Source organism: Crocuta crocuta, unplaced genomic scaffold, assembly GCF_008692635.1.
Source record: "Crocuta crocuta isolate KB4526 unplaced genomic scaffold, BGI_CrCroc_1.0 scaffold330, whole genome shotgun sequence".
NCBI lineage: Eukaryota > Metazoa > Chordata > Mammalia > Carnivora > Hyaenidae > Crocuta > Crocuta crocuta.
In genome coordinates this window covers 1,519,592-1,537,642 of record NW_027530521.1, presented here as the reverse complement: position 1 = coordinate 1,537,642, position 18,051 = coordinate 1,519,592, and the positions used below count along the sequence as shown (strand labels likewise).

Here is an 18,051-nt window from a genome sequence, read left to right as displayed (position 1 = left end):
TGTCAGAATTTCCTTCTTCATTTTTTTTTAATGTTTATTTATTTTTGAGAGAGTGAGAACAAGAGAGGGAGAAGCAGAGAGAGAGGGAGACCCAGAATCTGAAGCAGGCTCCAGGCCTCTGAGTTGTCAGCACAGAGCCTGATGCAGGGCTCAAACTTACAAACTGCGAGATCATGACCTGAGCCAAAGTCGGATGCTTAACCAACTGAGCCACCCAGGAGCTCCAGATTTCCTTCCTTTTTAAGGCTGAATGATATTCCATGTATATAGATATACCACATATTCTTATTTATTATATTTTTGGTACTTGTTTAAAAATATTTTAAATATTTGCTCTTAATGCTGAGCGAAATAAGTCAGGCAGAGGACAGATACCATATGTTTGCACATATAGGTGGATTAGGAGGAAGCTAATGGAGGATCATGGGGGAGAAGAAGGGGAAAAATAGTTGGGGAGAGGGAGGGAGGCAAACCATGAGAGACTCTTGAATGCTGAGAACAAACTGAGGACTGATGGGGGTGGGGGGGAGGAGAAGGGAGGTGATAGGCATGGAGGAGGGCACTTGTGGGGATGAGCACTGGGTGTTATATGGAAACCAACTTGACAATAAACTGTTTAAAAATAAAATAAAAAATAAATAAAGTTAGTCAATTAGAAAAAAAGAAGAAGAAGATTATGTGAGATGACACCTTAAAGGACTTGAGTGCCTGGGAAAAAGTCAGCCCTCAATAAACTTTGGCTATAATAAAAAATACATATTTTTTAGAATGGTATAAGTCTCTACGTGTTCTAAACACTTTGGTAACCTCAAAGAGTTATTTGTTGTTATGAATTTTTATTAATGAAAATGATGTGCAGAGAATGTTGCTAAATTGAAATTATTATTCAAGGCCAAGTAAATAGTTTTTTGTTATTTGTTAAGTGCTTAAAGTCTTGAATAAAGGCCTTAATTGGGTCATTTCTCAGGCAGGAAAAATTGTAAGTGGTGAGTCTGGGGAAAATAGGTGTTGATGAAGTTTGAAGGGACAGCAGTAATTGTTGGAGGATTATGATGTGTAAATATATTTTTTCCTAATTAAGCTATTTTGTAAAAGATGACACTTGATAAATTTAATCAAATTGATGTTGGTAGGAACCACATAGAATTTTTGTAAATATTAAAAATTATATTTAGTAATTAGGTCATGTCCCTAGAGCAAAAAATTTAATAAAGAAGGTGGTAAGGAGCTCTAATTAATTTATGTATTCAGCATATTATCCGGAAAGGGATAAGAAATTTAAAAGTTTGCAGAAGAGTTTGCAATGTAATTGAGAGACTAGAATGATAATTGATAAAAGGGCCTTGACTTGAACTAAGTGATAACATAAAAGCCGAACTTTGGCTCAGTCCTCTAGCAGCTGATGTACTGCCTTAAAACCCACCCTATCAGAGGGTCTCCACCCTTCATGTAAACAGTCTTTCTGGCAGTTATAACTGTCCGGTGACAATGACTAATGTGAGCCATGGTTTGCAATGTCTAAAGAAAAGAAAGTTGAATATATACATTGTCAGGTAAGAAGGTTCTCTTGACTCTTGGTGGTGTAATTCCAACTTGCATGCCCCCCAAAGTAAAGAAAGATACATGAATCTCATACTGGGATGATCCCAGTTAACCATCCAAAATGATTTTAATTTCACAAGATGGTCTCCTTTTAGGAAAAGCAATATGTTGAGCACCTGATGCTTCTCTTTCCATCTATTTAGCAACTTTATTTTTCAAATAATTGGATTTATGGTATATAAACTGTCTCTTATAACTGGAGTTGTTCTCCAAACCTTGACTGAACCAACAAAGTTAGTTTTCTGGGCCTGTATATCCGAGGACTAGACACTAGTTCTGGATCACTATTTTTTATTTTTTATTTTTTTTTGATGTTTGTTAATTTTTGAGAGAGACAGAGAAAGCAAGAGTGGGGAAGGGGCAGAGAGAGAGGGAGACACAGAATCTGAAGCAGGCTCTGAGCTGTCAGCACAGAGCCCGATGCAGGATTCAAACTCATGAGCCGTGAGATCATGAGATCATGAGTAGAGAAGTCAGACGCTTAACCAACTGAGCCGCCCAGGCACCCCTGGCTTACTATTTATTTGGTAGTTTCAGTGACCAAGGTCTTTCCTAAATGTGCAAGCAAGCCTCTGGCCACCTTTTTAAAATCACTTCACCTGTTTTTCCTGCTGACTTTGCATGGGGAATCTTGTAGGTCAGACTGAGGAGTTTGTCAAAATTTCTGGGGCATAGGAGCAGTATAGTGACATCGTGCTGTACATAGACTAGTCTTTTAGCAGTTTGCCTAAGGTTTACCGTGTAATCGAGAAGATGTTGGAGAGGAAAACTTTTCCTATGCATTCTTAACCTTTAGTACTTGGGGGCCTGCAACTTAAATGGACACAAGACTAATTAGCCACCATAGGGATGCTCAGGGATGAAAAAGTCAGGTGGCTAGAATTTGGGACTTCTTTACCTAACTTAGAAAGGGGCCTAGGATAAGAGGCTTTTATGGGAAGAGCAGAAAAAGGTTTTTTTCAAAAAGACAAATGAGTCTTTAGGAGAACAAATGGGAGATAAAGTTTGTGATAATATTTGTTTAGGTAGGTGCAAATGGCCTTTACCTCTTCTTAATGCCCATGAAACTTACCCAGAGAGAGGATTTATGGTAGGTCTACGCCTGATCTCTCTCTTGGGAATAGATGCCAACCTGAAATGGGAATTTATGGCTGTCCTCATTTCTCAGAAGTTTCTGCTTTTAGTCAGATAAGGGAAGCCCGAGAAGGTTTCTTTCTACATCTGTTGAATCTCAAATGTCTTCAGCTAAAAATAAACTTTTTGCCAAAGTGGCTTATTTTGGGATGGCATATCCTGATCCTCTTCAAATGTAGAGTAACTAACCAAGACAGTCTCTTCCAGATAAGAAATGAGACCTGGATTAAGGTGGTATCTTTGGAAATGAAAATGTAGCAAATATGAAATGTAGCTTTGTAAAAGCAAGAGCTTGAAGGATTTAGTAACTGGCTAGTATTAGTAAAGGACAGAAAAAAGGAAAGAATTCAATTGTAGATCTCTTTTTAATGTTTGTTCCAAATTTCCCTTTGTAATCCTTGGAACACTACAGGAATTTTGCAAAAAGCAAGGCACATGGTAGACTTTGTATTACATTTCTGTTGTAGCTAATGAACTAACTGCTTGATAGACAAGGTTTGAGAGAACAACCAGCTCTGCTGCCTGTGAGATAACTTTTTCCCCAGTGGAGATCTCACCCCTTTTGGCTCAGTAACCAACTCTAGTTACATAATCCTTTTAGTGCTTGCAGTGGTACAAAAAGTCACAAGAGTCATTGTGCTATTGTGTTTGCATTGGTAGATATTCTGGTGGTGGGAACACAGTTCCCCACTTCAGTATAAAATAAGGGCAGTGCAATCCTCCAGCACTATTCTTATCTCAGATCTGTTGCTGGGTTGCTTCAGGGCCTTAAGCAGTTTAACCTTTTAAAAGTTTTTTTATTTTTACCATAACATTTGTTTGTGTTATTTTCAACCACAATTAGGAAGGTCCGAAGGTGGGTGGTAAGTTTCAAGTGCTGTCAAGTACACAAATGGTAGTCTTCAAAAGATAAGGCCCTCAAAATTTGCATCACTTTAGGCTTTAACCTGTCTTTGATCCCAGTGAACACTCCCAGTGTCCTCTGAGTCCGGGGAGTGTTCCTTCTCAGGTAGTTTTATTTCTCCTTTATTGGTTTCTTCCTCCCACCCCACCCCACCTAAATTTGCTCACATAGCCCTGTGCTATAGAGAAAATCCTTTCTACACCTTGAGGTCTTTTTCTCTAGAACTTCTCCAAAGCCACCTGAATCACCACCACTCTAAGAAACGATCCTCTTAAAAAGGTTTTAGCAACATGCTGCCAAGTCCAGTGCCCTTTTTCTCACCTCAAGAATGAAGGAAATCAGAAGGAAATCAGGAAATCACAATATGCCTCTTGGATATAAAACTTCTTTTGACAGATCAAAATTAAAGCAATTAAGCAGCAAATGGAGGAGAACCTTTCTTTACCTTCTGCTTTTCTACCTAAAGGTGAGATATAAAATTCTCCTTTTCCTGGAGACAGACTTATCAGCTCAGAGAAGGCATCAGCAGAATCTGCAAACACACCTTACTTCATTAGTTTCCTCCCATATATTTATACCTTCCTACAGCTTGCCGCCCTTGGAACCTAGAACTGCTTTCCTTTGTCTTGTCATTTCTCTACAAATTTGTCATTCTTTGTTGAAGATCCCATATAAGCAATAGTTCTAAGCCACCATATTGAATTGTTTTTCTGTTGAGGTTTCTCTTGTGAGATGAGCACTGCAGATGTTGATAAACTTTCTTTCCCTCATGTTGATCTGTTAAAGAGGCCCAGCTGAAAACCTATGATGGGTAGAAGTAAAGTTTTGCCTCCTCCACAAGAACTTTATATTATTTGACCATCTCTTCAAATTTGAAACTTACTTCCTCTCCATTTCAGTAATAACAGCTCAGAAATCTTTTTGCCTCCTATTTCTCTGATTAGTTCTTTTTTTAAAAAAAAAATTTCAACGTTTATTTATTTTTGAGAGACAGAGTGAATAGGGGAGAGGCAGAGAGAGGGAGACACAGAATCTGAAGTAGGCTGCAGGCTCTGAGCTGTCAGCATAGAGCCCGATGCGGGGCTTGAACCCATGAACCGTGAGATCTTAACCTGAGCCAGAGTCAGCTGCTTGACCAACTGAGCCACCTACACGCCCCATTTTCTGATTAGTTCTTGCATTTCTCTTTTTGGTTCTTTTATGCCAATATTTTTCTGGGGCCTTTTTTTTTTTTTTCTGTTATCTTTCATGGTAATTTTATGTAATGCAATAGCTTTTAAACTGTTCCTTTTTTTTTTTTTTGGAGAATATCTACTTCTTCACAACTTTAACCTCAGTCTTAACTTTTTCATTAGTTACAAATTGGGCATTTTCAGATGGATCTTCTGGTGTTTATAATTCAATCTATTATATAATCTGAACTGATTAGGCTAAAACTAAAAATAATGACCCTCGACTCCAAACTGATGTCACAAGAAAAATTAATTTATGATGGATCATGAATCTAAACATGAAAGGTAAACAATAACATTTTTAGAAGAAAATGTAGAAGATTTTCATGAGTTTGAGATCAGCAAACTATTTCAGCAGTACAAAGGAGTGCTTAAAAGAGGAGAAATTGGACTTACTACGTTTAAGAACTTCTGTTATCAAAAGACTCCATAAGAGGTTACTACTCAGCAGTAAAAAGAGATAAGCTGTGAACATAGAACACAACATAGGTGAATCTCCAAATAATAATGCTAAGTGAAAGAAGCCGAAGAGTACATACTGTGTGATTTAATTTGTATAAAACTCTAGAAAATACAGATGGGGATCTATAGTGATAGAAAGCAGAGCAGTGTTTGCCTAGGGACAGGGCATTGGGTAGGGGCAGGAAAGAGGGATTACAAAGGAATATAAGGAAATTTAGGGATAGATATGTTCACTATTTTGTGGTGATGGTTTTACAGTTACGAATATATGTCAGAACTTACCATGTCTTACATTTCCCGATATTGTTTATTGTCAATTATACCTCAGTAGGGCTGCTTTAATATGGAAATAAAGAAACACCACAAATTGTGAACAGGTGAAGTCCATTTAATCAGAGCTTATCATGGCAGGGAGTTAGCTACCATCACTTGCACTGGCAGAGATTCACAGGCAGGTAAGCCAGTGGGAAGCTTTATAGTGGAGAAAAGGCAAAGTTTCAGGTACATCCTGATTTGGAGTTATTGGCATAGGAACGCTGTAGGCAGCCTAACCACAGGTTGGGGCATCCCATGTGGTTGGTTAGGGATACATATTTGGCTTTCCTAAGTTAGAAGCAGGGACAGAAATTGGGGAAGCTGTCAGTTATTAATCAAGTCTTGACTGTTTGGGGCTAGTTTTTACAGGGGTTGCTGTTCAACTTCCTGGACTACTTGTGAGAGATAGTCTGCCTTCCTTGACTGGTTACTGTAGGTAGTAGGTTGGCTTCTTGAACTAGATAGTAGAGATATTAGTTTGGTGTCCTTCCTGGGCTGGTTTCAGCAGGTTGTCGGTCAGAGCTCTATTTTTATATATGTAGTCTGGCCTTTGTTAGTATATTCAGACTCTCATGAAAAGAAACAGATGTCATAAGAAAGGCAAACCACAAACTGGGAGAAGATATTTATAGTACAAATCCAACAAAGTACTTATATCTACTATATATATTTTAGAAACTTCAACAATTCAATAAGAAAAAGATAACCTAATTTTTTAATGGGCAACAGGCTTGACCTAATACTTCATTAAAGATGATTTCCAAGTGGCTAGTAAACATGAAAAGGTGCTAGTCGGGAAAATTCAGGGGTCATTTAATCACTAATGTAATCATTAATCTTTTAATACAGCATAAATGAGAATGGCCACACCTCTTACCAGAATGGCCAAAATTAAAGAATTAGTAGTACCAAGTAGTGTAGTGGTATAGATGTGGAGCAACTGGAACTCTCATACTCTGCCGGTGGTAGTGTACATTGGTGCAGATTCTAGAAAACTGTCCATGTCTGTTTAAGTATGTGGAGGTGCCTGGATGGCCCAGTCGGTTGAACAACTTCAGCGTAGGTCATGATCTCACGGTTCATGGGTTCGAGCCTCACATTGGACTTGCTGCAGGGCCTGCTTTAGATCCTCTGTGCCCTGCTATCTCTGCCCCTCCCCACTGTGCTCTCTCTCTCTCTCAAAGATAAACATTTTCAGAAAACACTAAATATGTATATTCTGTGACCCAACATTAGCACTCCTGGGTTTCTGTCTGATGGCAATGAGTATTTATATCCACCAAAAGACTTGTGTAAAAATCTTGCTAAAAACAGGAAACATCCCAAATGTTTATCAGCCTGGAATTTATAGTTTGTGCTATATTCATGAAGTGGAGTACAACATAGCAATGAAAAAAGAATAAAGTGATACATGCAGTCATTATAAATGACTCTCATGGCCATGATTTGAATAAAGGAAGCTACTTACAAAAGAGCTAATATTATTTGATTCTACTTATATAAATGGAACAATTGTCAAAATAGGTAAGACTGATCTATGATGATAGAGGTAAGAATAATGGTTCCTTTTTGGTGGGTTTATTGACTGAGGGGGCAGAAGGGAGTGCCCTGGATTATTGGAAGTGTTCTATAACTTGATCTGACTTGTGGTTATATGAGTGTATACATACAAAATTATGTGTCAAAATAGAAATGAAAACAAAATAAAATACATTTTGAGCTGTACACCCAAGATTTGTGCATTTCACTACATGTAAGTTATACCTCATCTTTATTTTTATTTTTTATTATTTTCTAAATTAAAATTTTAAATTCCATTCAGTTAATATAGAATGTAATATTAGCTTCAGGAGTAGAATTTAAGTGATTCATCACTTACATGTAACATCCAGTGCTCATCACAACAAATGCTCTCCTTAATCTCCATCACCCATTTAACCCATCCCCTGGCCTGCCTCCCACCAGCAACCCTAAGTTTGTTCTCTGTAGTTAAGAGTCTGTTTTATGATTTGCCTTTCTCTTTCCCCCTGCCCATGTTCATCTGTTTCATTTCTTAAATTCCACATATTAGTGAAATCATATGATGTTTGTCTTTCTCTGACTGATTTATTTCACTTAGCATAAAATACTGCAGCTCCATCCATGTCGTTGCAAATAGCAAGATTCAGTCTTTTTTGTGGCTGACTAGTATTCCATTGTATATATATACCATATCTTTATTCATTCCTCAGTCGATGGACATCCATAGTTTGGCTATTGTTGATAATGCAACCATAAACATGGGAATGGATGTATCCCTTTGAATCAGTATTTTTGTATCCTTTGGGTAAATACCCAGTAGTGCAATTGTTGGATCATAGGGTAGTTCTATTTTTAACTTTTGAGGAACCTCCATGCTGTTTTCCAGAGTGTCTACACCAGTTTGCACTTCTATCAACAATGTAAGAGGGTTTCCCCTTCTGGACATCCTCACCAACATCTCTTTATTTCCTGTTGTTAATTTTTGCCAGTCTGACAGGTGTGAGGTGGTATCTCATCATGGTTTTGATTTGTATTTATTTCCCTGATAAGTGAGGTTGAGCATCTTCTCATGTGTCTGTTAGCCATCTGGATGTCTTCTTAGGAAAAATGTCTATTCATGTCTTCTGTCCATTTCTTCACTGGATTTTTTGGGGTGTTGAATTTCATAAGTTGTTTATAGATTTTGAATACTAACCCTTTATCAGATATATCATTTGTAAATATCTTCTCCCATTTGAAGGTTCCCTTTTAGTTTTGTTGTTTCTTTTGCTTTGTAGAAGCTTTTTATCTTGATGAAGTCCCAGTAGTTCATGTTTGCTTTTGTTTCCCTTGCCTTTACTGATGTGTCTAGTAAGAAGTTGCTTCGGCCACAAAGAGGTTGCTTCCTGTATTCTCCTCTAAGATTTTGATGGTTTCCTGTCTCACATGTAGGTCTTTTATCCATTTTGAATTTATTTTTGTATAAAGTATTACACTTCAACTGAAAATTTTTCCTGTTTCACCTCTCTTCATTTGTTTATATCTTTCCTTAAAACTAGCTCTCCTTCTGGCTTCCTTTCTTATTAACTGAAACCAGTTAAATTTTTTGTAGTTGGTCCTTAAATCCTGTTGGCTCTTCCTTTAAAATATCTCCATCCATACTGTTTTGAAACCATGTCTGTTCTAGAGTTTTAGCCATGACCATAAGCCCACATTATTGTCAGGGACTTAATGGTTTCCCTGCTTTTCACACTCAAAACTATTCTACAATATGCCAGCAAAGCTGTCTTTCTGAAGCACCATTCAGAGGATGCTAGCACCCTGACTGTTAATTCTGTTCTTCAAAAGTCTTGAGGAGGCTGCTGTTTCTGGTTTACTAGGTACAGATCAGGCTCCAGCGTTGTATTCAGGATTCTCATGATCTGGCCCCAATCAGCCATTCTACTTCCCTATCTGTACACAATCCTTTTGAAAACTGTAATACTTAGTAGTTACAAATCCATTTTGTTCTCTACTGCTGATAGTCTCCATTCATATTTTTCTCTCCCTAAATGCCTTCTTTCTTATACCAGCCCTATCTCAAACCATTTCAACCTGAGGGGGCTATTGTGTGCCCCATGAAATCCAAGAACCCTGTGAAATTCTATCCAAACATTTCTGTATTTGTGCATTTTTATGGAGAAAGGGGTTGTTTTCAAATTCTCAAAAGGGGTTCATAAACCCCAAAAGTTTAGTTGATTTAGTGGGCCTTTGAAGGCATATAAATGATCTCATTTTGTTTTAACAAAGTTTTTGTCTCATTAAAACTCAGTCCCCTGAGCATCTGGGTGGCTCAGTGGATTAAGTGTATGACTCTTGATTTCAGCTCAGGTCATGATCTCTCAGTTCGTGAGATCAAGCCCCACATCAGGCTCTGTGCTGACAGTGTGGAGCTTGCTTGGGGTTCTCTCCCTCTCTCTCTGCACCCCTCCTCAAAATAAATAAACATTTTTTAATCTAAAAAAAAAAAGCAAAAAACTTAGTCTTCATGGGACACTTGGGTGGCTCAGTCGGTTGAGCATCTGACTCTTGATTTCAGCCCAGCTCATGATCCCAGGGTCATGGGATTGAGCCTCATGTTGGATTCTGCACTGAGCATGGAACCTGCCTAGAATTCTCTCTCTCTCTGTCTCTCTTTCTCTCTCTTCCCTCCCCCTACTATTCTCCCGTTCTCTCTCTCTCAAAAATAAAAATAAATTTAAAAAATTAAATAAACTTCATCCTCAGTATGCTGGGTAATAGAACTTTTTTAATCAATAAGTTATATTTAAAGCTTAAAGTTTCAGATGCAGGTTAAATGGCTTGTCCTTATTCATTGTTTAGGTCCCTAGATTTAGTTCTTTGTGTGGAATTTATTTTCTTCACAAGATAGTATCTTAATACTTTTTACTTTGGTATCTTAGGGGGAGATTTTCTTCCCCTCCCACATGACTGTTTGCACAGCTAGACAATACCATCTCTGTATGCTTTGAATTTAAAAGATGTTAGTCACATTTTTCAACACTTTTTTTTTTTTTCTGTTTCAGATTCCTATAGGCAATGGAAACTGATCTCAATTCCCAGGACAGAAAGGACCTGGACAAGTTTATTAAATTTTTTGCCCTCAAGGTAATATGTCTATTCTCTTGAGCTCAGAACTGTTAGAAATAACTTCCGTGCTTCTCCCTTTTTGGAAATATAGAATAACAGCTTGCAGCTTGCCCATTTTAAGGGATACTTCTGTCTGTTGTAAACCAAACTGTGAAGTTTGGGGGCGGTACTGGGGGAGTAACTAAAAAGTAGCTTCCAATTTTCCACAGCTACTTGTTCAAAAAAAATTTTTTTTGCAAGGCTGTTTGCAGAAATGTCAAACTATTATGCCAGGTTATTGGCACAGTATGTTCCCTTGGGGTGGGAACAAAGACTGTGGACTGGAATGGACATCATTTTGGGCATCTTTCCCAAAGCCATCAACTAACTCTGAAATGTCTAACTTCCACTTATTTGTTCCCGTCTGGGTAAATGAGGAATTAAAATTGAATTTTGAATGCTTTAGAAGTTATATTTTCCTAAATCTAAAAATCATTTCCACCTTTATCACTTCTTCTCACGATTACCATGTAAAAAAACAATCCGTGCAGTAGATTCTGGTTGTAAAATTAGTTGGGAGACTTTTGCCATATGGGCCAAATGATATGAATAATTGTGGAATCCTTGGTTTAAATCTACTATGATTATATAAGTGTATGGCAGTGACTATTTAAACCTATGGTTGGACTTGTTTCTTTATGAAAGTCAGAGACACCATGTGCAAATTTCCTTCTGCCATGTGAGAATATTATACATCCCAAGCCTTGAAGTAAAATTCCTCCAGTTGGTTGACATTATGCCCTCAGCAATATTTGCAGTATTATTTTTGTGTAGTGTTTTTTCTATCCTTGAATTTTAAAATCCTACCCTTTCCTACAATATAGTTATGATCATTATCATGTATTTAACCTTGCATTCAGAGGATGTTAACTCTGATTATGAGCCAAATCAATTTAAGACTCTTCATCTTTAATATTTTTTGTTGTTTGCTTTTTTTCAGACTGTCCAAGTGATTGTCCAGGCTCGACTTGGTGAGAAGATTTGTACTCGTTCATCTTCATCCCCAACGGGTTCAGATTGGGTAAAATTCCCATTCTTTGTTAAGGGGTATACCGTGGTGTTTGTCACAAGGAATCATAGTGCAATAGTAACGAATACTATTTGTAGTATTACTAAATTGTAACATTAAAATATGTAATTCCATTTGATCCATTCACTTGGGCAAATGTGAGTCCTAGGTTTATTTGGTTCTCAGCTTTCTGCTGTAGTAGGTGAAAACTTAGTCATTAGAGGACAACTAACTAATCTTTGAAATAATTCATTAGCTTTTTCAACCTGAGGTTTAGGGCTTTGATGCAGGATATCTCTTCTGGGCAAGAGAGACTTGAATGAATGGCCTGAATCACTCAAAGCAATGCCTATATTACCAAACATAACCATCTTACTGCTTTTTGTTTCCATAATGTTTCTTATGAGTGTTTAACACAGTCTCTTTTGTTTTCTAGTTCAACTTAGCAATCAAAGATATCCCAGAGGTTACACATGAAGCAAAAAAGGCACTGGCAGGGCAGCTGCCTGCTGTCGGGAGATCAATGTGTGTGGAGATCTCACTCAAGACTTCTGAGGTAAGGTTATGACCAGGATGGTGTTTTCACGTGGCACCAAAACTCTTCACATTCTGGTTTCAACTCAGCCTCCTTCTTGCTCCTTCTCTCTCTGAATTTAGCATTCTCCAAGGAGGTCATGCTTTTTTTTACTTATTCTCCCAAACGCTTGGAATGGGCTCTTTGTCCTACTGAAATGTTTCTACTCATCCTTCAACACTCACATGCTCTTGAAAATCCCCTCCTTCTTTTGAGGGAGGGGTAACTACTTTCTTTAGACTTCCTATGTGCTTTGTTTACATTGTTTCTAAAGTATAACTTGATGTATGGTGATTTTTCTAGTTTTTTTTTCTTAATGTTTTGTGATTTTACCTTATTTCACACCAGGATCAAAGCAGGTATTGTTACTTGTATGTTTATTTATCTATACCCACTACAAGATTGTGAAGCTGCATGGTATAATAAAAGGCAGTTGGAGTTTGGAGCTACATAGACCCAAGTTCAGATCCCAGCTGAGTGACTTTGGCCAAATTACTCAACTCCTCCCCCACCAAACTATAGTCTTACAGGGTTATTCTGTTTTCTTATTTATTTATTTTTATTTTGAGGGAGAGAGAGCACATGTATGTACATGGGGTAGGGGCCGAAAGAAAAGAAGAGAGAGAATTCCGAGCAGGCTCCGTGCTGTCAGTGCAGAGTCGAGTGAGGGTTCGATCCCACTAACTAGTAAGATCATAGCCTGAGGTGAAATCAAGAGCAGATGCCTAACCAACTCAGTGACCCAGGTGCCCCAGTTTCATCCTTATTTGTAAAGTGCCTAACATAAAGTAGGTGATCATTACATGTTCCTGTTCATACTTTACATACACTTTTATTCTTGAGGTGAACAGTTATACCACATCTTATTTATTTTTGTAGTTCTTCAAATTCTTTTTTTTTTTTTTTAATTTTTTTAATGCTTATTTTTGAGAGAGGGGCGGGGAGGGGCAGACAGAGAGAGAGGGAGATACGGAATCTGAAGCAGGCTCCAGGCTCCAAGCTGTCAGCACAAAGCCCAATGTGGGGCCTGAACCCATGCACCATGAGATCATGACCTGAGCTGAAGTCGGACACTTAACGACTGAGCCACCCAGGCGCCCCTTCAAATTATTTTTGAAATGAAGCAGATGTAAGTAAATAATCATCTCTTATGTATGCCTAGCACAGTGCCTGGGATGACACATAATGGCCTCTCCATGAATTCTGTTGAATGAATGATGTCAGTACTTATTCCATGGAAACTTTAGCACCCCTGAGAAAACAAAACTTCCTATTCTTCATTGAATTGCCATTTTATACTATGAATTATTTTCCTTTCCCAGGCACAATCTGAGTATAAAATATTCTGAACATCCTAGACAAACTGTGTCAACTTATTCTGGGTACTTTCTACTATTGAGCCATCCTTTGATTTGGGGGAACAGGGGGAATTTAAAATTTATCATATCATTTAAAAAAGACAGTATGATGAAAAAGATATATTAAAGATACATATTTCAGTTTGATCTAGAACAAGTAAGTTCTCTGTTCCACAAACTGACCTAAGCTTACTCCCAAATCTTTACATAATTCTCTTCCAGTTGATTGGTAACAAGGTTACTTGTGTTCAAAAGTATGTGGCTGTTCTTCTCACTAAGTGGCACACAAGAGTGTTACAGGGTTGAAGTATTCTGGCTTTAGTCTGTTTTTCTTTCCCACCAACTAGACTAAGTCTGTTCAGAGGACCGGAGAAAGACTGAATAGTTGGCTAAAAGACATTACACAGCTAAAAAGATTTTTAAGTAAGGAGCTTGTTAAGGTATTCCTTAACTGTGGGTGTCACCTAAAAATATCCCCTGTAGAATTGGAGGGAAAGGCTGTCTCTATCATTTGAAGTATTGGTCTTTTTGAAGAGCAATTTGGATATACATAGCAGAAGTCTTAGAAGCATAAGTACTCTTGGGACACCTTGTTGGCTCAGTCAGTTGAGCATCCAACTCCTGATTTTGCCTTGGGTCATGATCTCACAGTTCATGGGATCGTACCCTGCGTCAGGCTCTGTGCTGGCATCAAGGAGCCTGGTTGCGATTCTCTTTCTCTCTGCTTCTTCCCTGCTCACCCACCCTCTTTCAAAGTAAGTAAATAGGGGCACCTGGGTGGCTCGGTTAGGTGTCCAACTTCGGCTCAGGTCATGATCTCATGGTTCGTGGGTTCGAGCCCTGCTTTGGGCTCTGTGCTGACAGCTAGCTCAGAGCCTGGAGCCTGCGTTGGATTCTGTGTCTCCATCTCTCTCTGACCCTCCCCTACTCATGCTGTCTCTCTCTCTCTCTCCCTCAGAAATAAATAAAACATTAAAAAAATTTAAAAAAACAAAAAAACAAAATAAGTAAATAAACATTTTTAAAAAAGCATGAATACTCTTTAACAGTGCTAATTCTGAAAAATTGCCTTAAGAAACTAATTCAGGGCACGGACAAAGTTTTAGTCTCAAGGCTGTTTATCACAGTGTTGTCTGTTAATAGTGTAAAATTAGAAACAACTTATATGTCCTTGTATGGGGGGACTGATTTGATAAAATGATGGTCATATGGTGGGATACTACGCAACCATTAAAAATGGTATAGAATTTTTAATTATAGGGAAATTTCATGTTAGTTTATTAGTAAAAAATTACATATATAGTATAATCTCACATTATTTTTTTTAAGTTTATTTATTTAAGTAATCTCTATACCCAAGATCAAAAGCTACATGCTCTTCCAACTGAGCCAGCCAGGAGCCCCACACATCATTTATTAAAGTGGCTGATTAGATTATAAAGGTTTTTTTTTTTTTGCTTTATTTATATTTTCGACATTTTTATAGTGACTATATAGTGCTTTGTAATAAGAAAAAATAATTTAAAAAAAACAAGCAAAACTGAAATCTCTTTCAATTGTCCCATCCACAGGGAGATTCCATGGAGCTAGAAATTTGGTGTCTTGAAATGAATGAGAAGTAAGTATTGTGTCTTAGGGTCCGTGGTGCAGTAGCTGAGGATAGAACAGATGACATCATGTGAAAAGCAGGGCTTTGTTACCAGTTGTGGAGGGTGTTCTTCCCACTTAACAAAGCCAATAGGTCTTTGCTACAGTTTGCCTCATGCTTGGCTTCCAGCCCAGGCACAGAGATGACCTTCAGAGGGTGGGTCAGTCCTGCGAGACTCAGACACCACAGGGGAAGGAGCAGAGCAAAGTCTCAAAAAGATTTGTTGTTTTCCCAGAGTACAGCCAGTTCTCTGATTAAATCCCTTGTGAATTCTTGTAAATGTCTACTCAGTTGTCTTTTTTTCTGTGTGGCAGAAATCCAGTATGATTTCCCTTCACTACTCCTTTTTACATGCTGTGTTGGTCATGGATTGGAAATGAATGTTATTTTCCTTTTCCATTTTCTTCTTTCAAGGAAGATTAGCTTACTTCTTGCCTGAAGCTTCAGTTTTCAAGAACAGTATATAGGAAAATTGATGAAATGGCAACACATCAAAAGAAAAATCTTAGTAATAAGTATGTGGAGTGTGGACATTATTTTTCTTTCTTGAATAGAAAGCAATTGCCAGATTATAGGCCAAAATTTTAATGCTCCAACCTGTTAGATATACAGAGGTAGACAGTTCATAAGATAGTACATTGAAATTGTTTACACCTTCGGTAATTGCAGTGTCGAATTACTGTTTTTAAGGGTGTAGCTTTATTTCTTAGAAAGATAACTGCTTCAGTGCTAGAAAAAAATACAGTAGGTGCCCTTTGAGGTCTATCTACCTGGTTCTAGAGCACGAGAAAGTAAAACTTTTGCTTACCTCAATAATTTGTTGATAAACTCTATAGAACTCTAATTGCACTTTTAGTTCAGAACATATTTTAATGACAAAGTTAATCTTATACAGTTCCCATGCTGAATTTCCAATCATCTCTGTTGACTGTAATCTTCTGTGAAAGGTGTATTTGGACTGCAAAGCAGGTTATATTCTATAGGATTTATGAATAATGCTAGCAGGTTAATCTCAGACACGACAGAACGTAACTAACATCTCTGTATCTGTGCATTTCTTGGTTTTATGTTAGTTGAGTAGGCAAATGCTGATTGTGTCTGTGCACTCCTCAGGTGTGATAAAGAGATTAAAGTTTCCTACACGGTGTACAACAGGCTGTCGCTGCTGCTGAAGTCCCTCCTTGCCATAACTAGGGTGACACCGGCTTACAGACTCTCCAGAAAACAGGGGCATGAATATGTCATATTATACAGGTAAACAACATAGCTCTTCACCTTCTCGATTCACTCATTAGCTTTATCACTTTGCACATTGTTTGACCTGCATATGGGTATCTTGTGATTAATTCTAGATAGATGGTTGCTTGGATAGTTGATGCTATAGCTTTACTGTGATTATCTAGTCCTCCTCCTTTGTGAACCTCAGTTTTCTAAAGCTACGGGGTTCTTGGTCCTTTTGTTTGTGCACACTCATGAGTACTGTGGAATGGATTTGGGGGTTCTACTGGTACACATCTCAAAGCTCAAAAAGGAGCTTAAGACTTTAAAATAAGCTCTCCTGTGAAGATTCCACAGCCTTCTACATTTTGGAATTAAATTAAATCTTGTCTAACAGCCTGCTAATTCAACTTGTTTTTCTTTTTAATTTGTTTTTAATTAGTTGTCTGTGGATGTAAAGAACTCATCAGTAGTTCATAAAGTATTTCCCTTGGAGTAGTTCACCTCAACACCTATTTATTAAGTGCCTTTTTAATGCAAGTGTTGTGCTAGGCCCAAGGAAGAATATACAGAGGCCCTGCCCTACAGGTGTTCTTAATCTGATGGAGAAACAGTTTGGCACATGCATAATTATAATAAAAATCAGGATTGGAAAACTACATAGCAGTATCAGGAAAAAAGTCCTAGAAGAACACAAGAAGGGAAAGTTTGTTCTAGGTGGGGGAAACCAGACAGGCTTCCTGGAGAAAGTGGCATTCAAGCTAGACCTTGGAGCAGAGAGAACTTCAGCTGATAGAAGTGAAAGAGAATGATCATTCCAGGTGGGAAGTGTAAAAGATAGCAAGGGATAAAAGTGGGGGATGGGATCTGAGCTGTGCTCAGGTTGTCAGATTGACCTGAGCGGTGGTAAAAAGGATAAGGAGGGGGGGCACCTGGGTGGCTCAGTCGAATAAGCATCCGACTTCGGCTCAGGTCATGATCTCACGGTTTGTGGGTTCGAGCCCCGCGTCAGGCTTTGTGCTGACAGCCAGCCTGGAGCCTGTTTCAGGTTCTGTGTCTCCCTCTCTCTCTGACCCTCCCCTGCTTGCTCATGTGCTTTCTCTGTGTCTCTCAGAAATAAATAAAATATAAAATTAAAAAAAAAAAAAAGGATAAGGAAAGTGTGAGAGCAGAGCGTGGAAAGCCAGGAGTTCCCAAATCACCCAAGACTCTCTTGGTATATTAATGATGTGCCATTGATTTTAGCCTTTGGCTTACATGTATAGAGTGATTGTGAGGAGAAATTAGTATAGCAGGATGGAAGGAGTAAGGATTAGAGACTTAACTAGTTATTTTGAAACAATCTACTACCTGAGAATAGTTATCAAGTCATTCTGTAATTTTCTTAGTAATATAGCAACCTTACTCGTGTTTATTTTTTCATCTTTAAAATATATTTGTTGTCTTTTCTGTAGTCTTCCCAGGTTTCAGGTTGAGTATTCCATTTGAAAATTACTGGACTTTTAGTCAAATAAAACAAATCACTTTCTAACTCTTATGCTAAACCCCCTTCACTTTGGTTCTTTTGTAAGTAACCATAATACACCACTAGGTATCAGCTTAGTTGACTAGGACTCCTAGTCCTTTTCGTTACCAGTGTTTAAAGGCATCCTTTATTCTGTGCCCCTGGAGTAATACAGTATGTATTGTTCACAGTTTATCATTTAAGAGTACTTTTGGATACAGATAACTGTAGTTTAAACCATAGAGAAATGGGTGATCTCAGATATAGAATTGTCTATTTTCCCCCCTTTTCATACTATTTTTAACAGGGTAGGGGCTCAGTCAGTTAAGCATCCAACTTCAGCTCAGGTCATGATCTCATGGCCCGTGAGTTTGAGCCCTACGTCGAGCTCTGTGCTGACAGCTCAGAGCCTGGAGCCTGCTT

General features: G+C 38.1%; 1 protein-coding gene across 9 annotated transcripts in view; it reads left to right on the top strand.

Moving 5' to 3' along the window:
- Nucleotides 1-18,051, top strand: part of ATG13 (autophagy related 13) — a 54,813-nt gene that overhangs the window by 17,794 nt on the left and 18,968 nt on the right. For all 9 annotated transcript variants that reach the window (XM_077767398.1, XM_077767400.1, XM_077767396.1 and 6 more), the window contains 5 exons: nt 10,215-10,296; nt 11,258-11,338; nt 11,763-11,882; nt 14,830-14,876; nt 16,020-16,160. In XM_077767398.1, the coding sequence (XP_077623524.1) occupies nt 10,228-10,296; nt 11,258-11,338; nt 11,763-11,882; nt 14,830-14,876; nt 16,020-16,160 (458 nt within the window). In that variant the 5' untranslated portion in view covers nt 10,215-10,227. The remainder of the gene's footprint in view (nt 1-10,214; nt 10,297-11,257; nt 11,339-11,762; nt 11,883-14,829; nt 14,877-16,019; nt 16,161-18,051) is intronic.